Source organism: Mastomys coucha, unplaced genomic scaffold (assembly GCF_008632895.1).
Source record: "Mastomys coucha isolate ucsf_1 unplaced genomic scaffold, UCSF_Mcou_1 pScaffold22, whole genome shotgun sequence".
Taxonomy (NCBI): domain Eukaryota; kingdom Metazoa; phylum Chordata; class Mammalia; order Rodentia; family Muridae; genus Mastomys; species Mastomys coucha.
Window position 1 is genome coordinate 189,184,180 of NW_022196905.1, and position 11,253 is coordinate 189,195,432.

The following is an 11,253-nucleotide window of genomic DNA, read 5'->3' on the forward strand; positions in this document are numbered from 1 at the left end:
ACTTCTGTGGGTACTACTTCTTTAGTCCAGTGGGTATTCAATTTCTTTGTCACTTAAAATCATTAGTTTGGATTTGAACTAAGACTATACTCTTTTCTTACAAATTATTTATTTTATCTTACCTGTTTATATTTTAATTTTAGCATTGAGAAATAAATTCAGGGTCAAAGCATATGTTCTCCTAGTGAGCCATATCCCCAGGCTAGCTTAGTTTTGGGGTTGTAAGTTATATTTATGTGGGTTATTTACCCTCTAGTACTTGACCTCCTTTGCTTTCGTTGGTTGTAAGTTTATTGTTACAGGCTTCTGTCCATGTTTCTTATTACAAATAGTTAAGTATGTATATGTGTAATATATAAGTATATATTTATAAGTATATGTATATGTACATGAGTGTATATATATATTATATATATATAATGTATATGTATATGAGTCTATGTCTCGGTATGTTGCATGTGAGTTTGGGTGCTCAAGGAAGCCAGAGGTGTGAGATCCCCTGGAGGTGTTGCAAGCTGCCCAGTGCGGGTGCTAGGAACCAAGTCAGACCTGCTGCAAGCAGGGCACACGCTCTCCACCATGAGCCATCTCTCAGTCCCCACAGTTTTCTACTTTAGCTCTGATCATGCTCTCTTATCTCCACCATTCCTTTTTCTTGGAAGCCTTCTGTTCTGTTTCTTTGCCTCGTATCCTGCTCACTGCTTGCTGGGTACCACTGAGCAGGCTGTTTTCTTGGGGTCCTATGAGAAACCACAGGAAGTCCTACTCTGTGCTAAGAACAGGACTTTCTGTTCTCTGAAGTAGATCTCAGTATTGGCATTCACATACTACCAAGAGTGGAGAAATCAGCTTAGGTTTCCCTCCTCCCTGAGGGGACAAGAAAGCCGGTATCCCTGTGAGCAGACATTTACTTATGTAAGTGTGATTTCAGAGGCAGATCAGCCTCTGTCTGGAACCCCAAAAGCATTCTTTCTTGTCTTTGCCCATTCTGAACTCTCAAGTGGCACAGACGAAAAGAGTCCCTGCTTTCACGTAGGGTCCTTCAGGTCCCTAAGAGTTTTGTCATCCTATTGGCACCGTGGACCAGTGACTATCACTCAGCACAGTTGGGTGAGGGGGGAAGGTGTGGAAGAGGGAATCATTCAAGCCACTATTATGCCAGAATCCTGGGCCCACATGTACAGGGAGCCTCAGCTACTCTTCTAGTGTCCTTTTGCTTCAGGGGGGGGGGCAGAATTCTACATAAAAGATGGTGTAGGCTAGGTGGTTTAGCACTTGGCTACCATGCTAATCTTAGCCTTGCCACTGCAGAGGGAGTCTTAGCTCAGGCAGAGCCCACCCAGGGTTCCTTCCTCTTTCCTCCTCTTCCTCCTCATCTCTCATCAGCAGAACTCCCCCAAAGCATGCATGAACTGAACCTGGACTAACCATGGCTGAGGTAATGCTGCATGTTTGCGGGAGCAGAGGCACTGGGAACCACATTGTGATAAGACTAAAGAGGAAAGCAAGTTCCAAAGGGACGCATTTCTGAGGGTGGAGCCACACAGCTGGGATGACCTGAGGTGAGGCAAGCTTAGCACCCACTCAGAGCCTGTCCTCCCTCTGCTTCTCCCTTTCCACTCCTTTACAAATCGACTTCTGATTTTGATTGCCGTGTTGCATCAGCACAGATACAGTGTTGGTGCTGATAAGCTTTCTCTCTGTGGCCATTCTAGAAATTAAAAACACACAGTAACTTTGTGTGTGTGTGTGTGTGTGTGTGTGTGTGTGTGCATGTGTGTTTTAAAATTCTAAAGTTCACAACCCTTAGGCTTTGGACAATTTCTGGGTGAGGGTTTGAGGGAAACCTTTATAGATTTATGGGTCAGAGAACAAACGTTTTCTTAATCTTAGAGAAAGTGCCTTTCAAATTTCAACCCTAGAACCACTATTCCATGTTCTTGTCTGGTCAGGAATACCAGAGGCATATATGCACATAGCACAGACAGCTTTAGCATGAAAAAAAAAAAAGACCCTTTATTTTATTCCTTCTTCAAGACTGTGAGCTGATGGGAGACAGCTGTTTTGTGAGAAATGTGTCTCTGACCCAATGAGATAAATTCTCTTCAAAGAGGAATAAAAGAAAATAGTATCTAAGAATGCAGAACAGTTACCCCAAACCCCTCACACCTACAGACAGCAGAGCTACAGAAAGACAAGTTCCTTCTGTTGCACTCCTCTGCTTCCCACCCACCCCCCCAAAATTAAAACCTCAGGAGATTTAAAGAGAGAGGGAGAGGCAGGGAGGGAGAGAGAAGGAGATAGATGGGGGAGAGAGGGAGAAACAGAGAGAGGGGGGGCAGAGGAATAGAGGGAGTGATGGAGGGAGGAAAGGAAGGAGAGATGGAGGCAGAAAGGGAGAGAAATTGAGAGCAGGAGAGACAGAAAGAGAGAAAGAGAGAGATCTGTGTAAGATCCAGTCCATTTGCCCATGACTGTGACACTGAAATCATCCCAGCTTTACAGCATCTAAATATAACATGTAATTAATGGGAGTCACCTGCCAGTCAGTGAAGCCATAAAAAATCTGATTAAAATCAAATGTGATGATAGGCCAGGAAAAAAAAAAATCTGTTGATAAAAATAAAAACCCTAGGTTTCTCATTATGAGGTCCCCATGTAATTGCATCAACGGGGGTTTCTACTTATCCCTTCCTGCAGGTGACGTGGCATTTTCCAGTGTCCTTTAAGGTAGAGGGACATAGGATCCAAGGGACACCCTGTTTTAAGACTCTGCAGAGGAGCTAAATTAGCATGCTACTTGGGAACTGTTTCAAGGATCTCTGGCTACTGTTAATATTGTTAATCTTTCATTTTTATTGTGCGTATGGTGTCAGGAGCAGTGGCAGGAAGCACATTTTGTCAATTAAATAATTAATCCCACAGCATAATAGTCAGTAAGGAAAAACTGACATTTGTCAGCCTCAAAGCAAAAGAAAGCCTGGGAGGATTTTTCCATTGTGCTTGCTCAAGAAAAACATAATTTGGTAGCAGACTTGCTTATTTGCTTCTCTGCTATACCTATACCTACCAATCCTGCCATAATGAGGAAGACAAGAGAGAAGTCTAGGCAGCAGACGTGGCTTATTTGGTTTGAAAGCATTAAGTCTTGAGTTCAGACTCCAGCACCCATGGGAAATGCACTTTGGCTGTGGTCAACCTTTGGCTTTCATAGGTACGCAACACACACACACACACACACACACACACACACACACACACATGCTGAGAGAGAGAGGAGAGGAGGAGGAGGGGGAAAGAGAGAGAGAATGAAAGGGTGTGTTTACAAGGTTTTCCTAGTGCTAATCTTCATCCACCTGAAAAAATCGGATCAACTTTATTTCCTACTCATGGCTTGGATGAGCTCACTTCTCTCTACCCACACCATCCCATTGTAATGGGAAACTGAGGAAAATCTACTGTGATAAAGTAAGTGGCATTTTTTATTCTTGTTTTCTTCTTTTGGCACCTGCACAGAGCTCTGGGGATCAACACTAGAGGCTGGAAGTTCAAAGGTTCCCCTTCAGGCCATTCTCAGCTGGGGAAGAGCCAGCCATGGGCCTCTCCAAGCCTTACTATCTCCATCGTTGGTGAGATCGTGTGGGGCCTCCATCAGGTGACCACCCACAGCTCACTTACGACCTTAGGGCATGGTCCGCACAGGTACACATGAGCAAGAATTAGCTGTACAGCCCACTGATGTTTTTAATGAATTCAGTGGCCTGAACAGTGAGTCCTACTATGTCGAAGCACTGCTTTTTGGCTTTTCCTGTCTCTTGTGCTCATAACCTGTCCCCCACCCCATTCTTCCACCAGGATCCAGATGAGAGGCCTCCATCTGCAGCCTAGTTCCCTTTCTCCTTCACTAGCTCCCCAGCTTGCAAGGGGCTGAGTAATGGTACTCCTTGGTCCCCTAAGAACTCTGGTTCTGCAGTTTCCACAGATGGTGTCGCCAATGCCGTCAACAACAGCCTGCGCTGGATTAGCACTGCCTAGGAGGTGAAAATTCAAGTGAGCTATTTTTAACCTGTTTAAGCATCCTCCGCTCTGCCAAAATGAAATGCTGGCTTGGGGTGGGGATGAGCCTCTCAGATGCTCCGCGCCACATGTGCGACTGACTTGTCTCCTAATAGTGCTCACCAATGTAACGTGGTTCTACCACTCTTCCCACAGCATGGCACCAAACAGTTATTTTTAATGTATATGTATGTGTATGCGTATGTGAATGTGTATGTGTATGTGTTTATGCATATGTATATATAAAGCAAGACTTCATGTAGGTTTCAGATGGCATGCATTGTCTACTTTTAAAAAATGGTGAAAAGTGTATATTGACAGTGTCTTTTAGCTGTGCCGACACTATGAGAGGAAAGCTTGGGTTCAGCATTCTATTATCTGGTATACATATGGATCGTGTGAATGTTCCCTGACTTACCAAGAGTGCACAGCCATATGTGTTCTGTCTCTCCCTCAAAACGAGTTAAAAATCTGGAGCCCCCTTTTCCCTCTCCGTGAAATTTCACACCAGTATTTAGTAGAGCATGCTTTTGACGGGGATCACCCTTGAGGCAATCCAGTGAAGTTATTTTAGAATGTAAACTGACTTGGACACATGGACACCCCTCTCAGGTTTTGTAGGATGGCTCCTCCAGTAATGCAGACGAGAAAGGGATCGTGGGAATGTTTTAGAATCCTGAGCGACAGATGTTCAGCACTGTCACTTTTTAAAGATCCTTATGCTTTCCCCATCCTAATGTCAAGTCCTTAGTGACTTTGCCAGGGAGGTGACTGGAAACACACACATACATCCTTTATTACCAAAGTTCCATTTTTCTTTTCTAGTTTGCCCAGTTAAATTAGCCAAGGGACACTGATTCCGATGGAATTTTAAATGCACATGTAAGAGGGTTTGATTTTCACTGGGGGTGGGGAGGTAGAAATCTTGCCTACATCTCAATACTGGCAAAACAACGTATAACTGTCTGCCTTACTGAAGACAAACCATTGTCTTAACTACGAGAAGTCATTCCGTAAGTCATTCTAGGATGGCAAACTAAGTTACAGGACTCACCTTCACTGGCAAGACAGGAAGACAGAAAAAGGGAGTGTAGAAGTGCTCCCGAAATATATGCAAATGATCAAGCCATTATGTTATGGGAAAACAGATTGTGTTAAGGTATGAGGTTGCATGGGAGAAAGAGAAGAGAATCCTGTGGCTCACTCTTGCTTAAGATAGACACCAATGGAGGGCTGGGCTGGATGGACCATGAGATAATCTAGAATCCTAACCCTGTCCTTAGGAGGTTTTTATGAGTTTTTTTTTTTTTTCCCTCTCAATACCTGCTTTCCTTATGTTCTAACTCTAAAAGCAATGTTTGTGAGTGTTCATTCAACTAGGAAAACTTGAAACTTTGATCATGTGCAAAACTTTCAACCTCACACATGTATCATGTGTATCCATGTATGTCAGTACCCGGGTTCTCTAAGCCCATGGCTCATGGGTGGCTTTCTACCTCCCTTTGGTGTACTCTGTGACCTGTTGGGTATCTCAAAATCAGAACCAGCAGCCAGAGCAAAGAAAATTATACCTTTCTCTAGGGCTGGCAATCCCGGGCACCTCTTAAGTTAAGAACGCGCGCGGACAACTTGTTCTACTAGAGCAGGTACCTACCTTGTCTAGTGTATTCGTCGGCTTCTCTGTGGACGAGATCCTTTACTCTGTTTCCATAAAGCAGCCGTGAAGAATCATGATCGAAAGCTTTCAAGGTTTCACTGGAACTATAGGACTTCTGCGTGGGGACCCTACACTCCTCATTGTCTGCGGACGAGTTTGTATAGCGCCGTTCCTTTTCCCGTCTGCTCTTGGTCAAGGAGCAGTAAGGCCTGCGTTCCTTCACATCCATAATTCCTTCATTCCTTCTCTGTGCACATCGGTCCGGCTTCTTAGAACTTGAGCGCTCAGAGTTCAGCTCTCACGCGGGGCCTTTCTGTGAAAAGAAAAGGTTGGCATGACGTCAGCGAAAGCATCCGCAGACCGAGACCTCGCTGGCCTTCTTAGCTGAGGATGGGCTCAACAACAGGTTTGCTAGCTGGGATCCCACTTTCAATACGAAATCGATAGTCTTATATTAACATATCTCTTATATTAACATATCTGTATCAACCAACGGGTGAGACACAATCCTGCCCTGGGCATTCATATCAAACACGTTATAGGATTCCTCCCCCACCCCCACCCCCCAAGAAACACACACATTAATACAAATTAAAAATTAAACTTGAGCTGAAATAATACTATAAAAGCCCGCTAAAAATTGGCTTCCACAATTTGTTCAGTTTTCCATGGTGGAAAAGTTTTTGCCTGTAGCATGTACCTCTTGTGCAAATAAATCACCTTTCTTTTCCTTACCCCCCCCCAACCCCGGCAAAAACAAAAAACAAAAAACAAAAAACAAAACCAAAAAATAAAAAAAACCAAAAAACTCAAAAACATATTATTATTTTTTTCATCTCTTTAAAGCATAGGAACAAATTGGGAGATTCTTACAGTGGGGACTTCATCAAATGAACTGAATAGTCTATTCTTTTTTTTTTCTTTTTTCTTTTTTTAACAAAGACTTTTGCTTTCAGAGGGTAATTTCCATGTGTTAAGGAGCTAAATGTCTTCAACTGTGGAGAGAGCCAGCGCCCCTCTTGTTAAACGCACTGATTTTCCTCCTGAGCATGTACACTTCATCAGTGCTACCCTGACATTTAAGGCAATTCAAGTGGCTAATTTGATGGGGGCACTTTCTTTCTTTTCTTCCCCGTAACTGCTGATAGCAAGATTCCTTTAGAAGGAGCAGGGCAAGAAACTGTTTCTTTGCTTAGCAGCTCTATTTCCTGAGTTTGCTGGACAGTGGGGAAGGACTCGGGGTCTGCTTCGAGCTGGAAGATGGAGAGCGCCCAGGGCGAATCAGCATTCTATGACCCTCTTCTGTGTCTCACGCTATCCTTCATTTTTAACCTGCCGTTTCCCAGGGGCGCTCTCTTCAATCCTTGGTGCTATCACCCCACCCCAACCCTACTTTTCTTCCGTGTACTTTTTATCCCAGTAATTACATAACCAACTTGAAACAGACTCCTGGCTAGCCCCAGGGTCCTCTCTTTGCTTCTGGATCTTTCGAGCTATGGCTTGCATTATCTTCCATGGAGATGCTCTGTGCAAAATGGTCTTTCCACTTCGTCACCATCCACTATCAGGAGACAGATCACACAGCTCTTTAGTACACTTGCCACGTGGAGCCTCGTGGCTTCAGAATCGCCCACATCAAGTTGTCAGCGAAATCTCCATTGTTCTTGCTTACAAGGATAGCTCCTAGACCTCTCTCTTTCAGTTCTGCCTTCCACCCGGTTACTGAACATGGAGCAAAGCTTTGGGTTGGAATGATCACAGAACTCCACTGTGCTTGCTTAGAAACATTTGGGATACTCCTCCAAGCCCTTACTTCAAAGTTCATGCCCCACTACACTGATGACTAATCAAATGGGTCTCCACATGTCTGTTACATCTGCAGTGAGCCAGGCCATTCAAAGTAATTACAATTATTTCATACCGTTCAAAGAGGATCGTGATTTTGCCATCATTTTTCCTTTATTGTGACCGTATTTTTTTTAATGTAATATTTTTCATTGACTCTTTTCGATTCACTACTCCATGACTTTCTTGGGGATTCTTCTAATGGTTCTTAATAACACCTGAAATGTTTATTGTGGCTTTCTTTTCAGCTTAATATGAAAAAGGAACTTAAGGCAAAGTGACAGAGACTATAAGAAAATTAATGGGTTTCCTTATTTTTATTATTGTAATGAAACAAAAGTTATTTTAGGGAACCGTTTACTGGGTGCCTTCCCAGAGGACCAGGGACTGAACAAAAAATGTTACTGCTCATATGGAGCCTCCATTTAGCGAGCGAAACAGTAACATGCTTTCCAGTGGGATTGCTAAATAGAAATGACAGGAGGTTATAACATGGACTAGGCTCCTACACCAGGCTCCAAATGAGCCATGCCTGCTAGGGTTCAGAGCAAAAACCATGGGATTATCTTCTAACCACGTGAGAATGAAGTTCATTCAAGTTCACTGAAGGAGCCAGTTTCCATCAATGTGGTAACGGCGGTCCCCCTCACAGCTCTATTTCCTATGAAAAGTAACCTGAGAGAAACTGGTGGCCAATCTGTTTCTCTTTCTCCTCTCACCTTACAGGAAATGTAATTTCTGAATGACCGGGGTCATCACTCTTCGCTTTTGTTTTTTCTTTTTTTTTTCTTTTTCTTTTTTTTTCCTTAATAGCTCTTCTCCATTTAAAATACCAATTTCTTTGTTACAGTGATCAGTGGCCTGATTTTTGGAATCTTAAGAAAAAGACATTAATTGGCCTTAATGATCTTTAAATTACATTGCTATAATTTCATCATTTGACACACTGAATAAATATGTCTTAAGTTCAACATGAAGTTCCTTTCTAAACTAGTGTTTGGCTCATTGGAGGAAAGGCTATATAGTCTCTCAAAATTAAATGGTCATCAAAAAGCCTTTTAATGGACCAGAAAATATAGTTCAAGTGTTTCCAGTAACAGATATTTGGAATTCTAGGGTGTTGTAGAACTTCTGTTTCTCATCCTAAGCTTACATCTGTTTAAAAATTATCATTCTTAATGACGGTGATCAGTAAAACCCACAACCCAAAGTATGGTGTGCTTTGACATGCTGTGCAATTGACTTTTAGATGTAAAAAGGATGCTCTTTGTAATTTTCATGGTACAATTTTATACTCTTATAGACTAGGTACTCACATAGTTCTTTGATATGATAACGTGAGTGTACTATCACAAAAATAAGATATACTGTGGTATCGGTACATTAATTAAATGTTAAGCTATTAAAATTAAAGCTAACTCTTGTTTTGCTTTATGGTGCTTGAACCAACCCAGGGCCTTGGGTATGGTAGGGAAGTCCCACACTATGAGCTACTTCTCAGCCTTTCTTTCAGAGCCTTGTTCTTTGTCTGTTTTTCCATTAGCGGGCAGAGAGGTCTAGAACTTATTTTTCCCCAGTTAATTTTTTTGGAGGGGGGTAAGTGGGAGTTCTGCTATGCTCTTTGGGCCAGGCTGCCCTTGAACTTGTGATCTTTCGTGTCTCAGCTTTGTGTATGCTGACCCATCTATATGGGTCACCAGAGACAGTGCACCATCATGTCCAGCCAATACTCTAACATTATAGGTCATTTATAACACAGGATAACTAAGTTTTATTTGCAAGGCAATTCTAAATTGCTGAGATAAATCAAATATGCTATCAAAGACGCAGGCAATCTGATCTTAGACCTTCAAAACAATGAGTAGTTCTTTGTATCACTCATTCTGCTTTGGTACATAGTTCAGGCTCTTTGAGGATCTAATCGACATGGCAATGATCAGGACTACTGACAGGTCTCTGATGGAAGTCAGTGAGTTCAATGTGATTTCAAAGGGCGGTTTTCCTGGGTTATCTCCTCTACTCAAGGCTGCGAAGCAGAAGATTAAGACATGCAAGTGCTTGGGAGGCTCTAAGCTGTTGACATCCTTTGAAAGTGACTGCTGGTCTCTCACAAAGGAGAAGGTCATTGTGCACAGACTCCACACAAAGAACTTAACAAACCGGGGCGGGAGGGTGCAGCCTTTCAGAAATGAAGCTATTGCGAAGAAGCGAGTTAACCAAGAGTGTTTTTTTTTTTTTTTTAAGTGAAACAACATGAGAACAACATTATATTGATACAGCTAATTTCCGTTACCTCCCTGAAAAACAAGTCAGTCACAAATGATAGTACTTTGGAGGCTGCAGCTGCACTTGAAACATCTACATTACTAAGCTACCTGTTCCTCAGGATGGATATCTTGACAGAATGGATCTACGTCGGTGCTCTGACAACTCGTGATGACACCCAAGCAATGTACAGTCAGTAGATGCTATTTGAACTTTAAGCTTTTCATGGGCTCGTGACTTGTGGTGAAAGGCCTCTTATGATGCTGGGCAGCCACCGTGGGGCTCAGCTCCTTAAAGTCACAGAGGTGAGGGACAGACCATATTCTGTGCTAGGATGTTAAATGGCCTTAATGTACTTGGAGTATTATGACTTAGGATGCTTTCATTTCACACTGGGTTTATTGGGGTCATACTGCATCAGCAAGCAGTGAAGGAGCGTCTGGACTTTGAAAGGTTTGACTAAACGAATAAATGAACAGGCAGGTGGCTCCAGTTTTATGGACACTGATGAGGGTCACCATAATTTCTACTGCAGACAGAGTAAAGACTTATTTTAATATCAATTTATTTATGTGGTGTGTGTGTGTGTGTGTATGTGTGCACATGCAGCATACCATAGATGCCAGGAGATGGCATCAAATCCTCTGGAGCAGGAGTTTCAGGCTGTAGTGAGTAGCTGCACAAGGGTGTTGGGCACCAACCTCTAGTCCTCTACAGGAGCAGCCAACACTCTTAACCACTCAACTATTTCTCCATCCCCAAGGTTTGGTGTATAAATATATTCTGAACCTGGCAGAACACTGAACTTAATACAAAACATTCTTAATAAAAATGATAATGAGCCAGTTAGTGGTAGTGCATGACTTTCATCCCAGCATCTGGGAGGTGGAGGCAGGTGAATCTCTGTAAGTTTGAGGCTAGCCTGGTCTACAAAGTGAAGTCCAAGGACAGCCATGGCAGTTATACAGAGAAACTCTGTCTCAGAAACAGCAACAACAATAATAATACACCCCAAAATACTACATTTAGACTCTAACCTGATTTTTCCCATTAATTTATTTATTCACTTTATAGTCTGATCGAACTAACTTAATTTTAATTTTAATTGGAGTTTCGGTATCTTTTTAAATTCTTGACACCAATGATTACAATTTTGACCTACCATTAACATGCTAAAAATCAACTATACTTCTAAAATTCCAAGAGCTGAGATTAAAATATGAACACGAATATCCCAAAGATAAAGAGCCTGCTGGTCAAAGTCTTCCTCTACCATCTACCTTCTATGAGAACTACGTTTTCTACTATCTGCCTTCTGTAAGAACTACGTCTTCTAACATCTGCCTTCTGTAAGAACTACATCCTCCACATGCTCCACCATGTTCATAGCAGCCTTATTTATAATAGCCAGAACCTGGAAACAACCCAGA

General features: G+C 42.5%; 1 protein-coding gene across 16 annotated transcripts in view; it reads right to left on the minus strand.

The window, feature by feature from the left end:
- The window catches only part of Tenm3 (teneurin transmembrane protein 3), a 1,282,613-nt gene that overhangs the window by 442,242 nt on the left and 829,118 nt on the right, over positions 1 to 11,253 (minus strand). For 15 of the 16 annotated variants that reach the window (XM_031339793.1, XM_031339799.1, XM_031339798.1 and 12 more), the window contains one exon: positions 5,711 to 6,026. In XM_031339793.1, the coding sequence (XP_031195653.1) occupies positions 5,711 to 5,942 (232 nt within the window). In that variant the 5' untranslated portion in view covers positions 5,943 to 6,026. Of the gene's footprint in view, positions 1 to 5,710; positions 6,027 to 11,253 lie in introns of those variants that run through there. The other variant, XM_031339794.1, reaches the window with a different exon arrangement.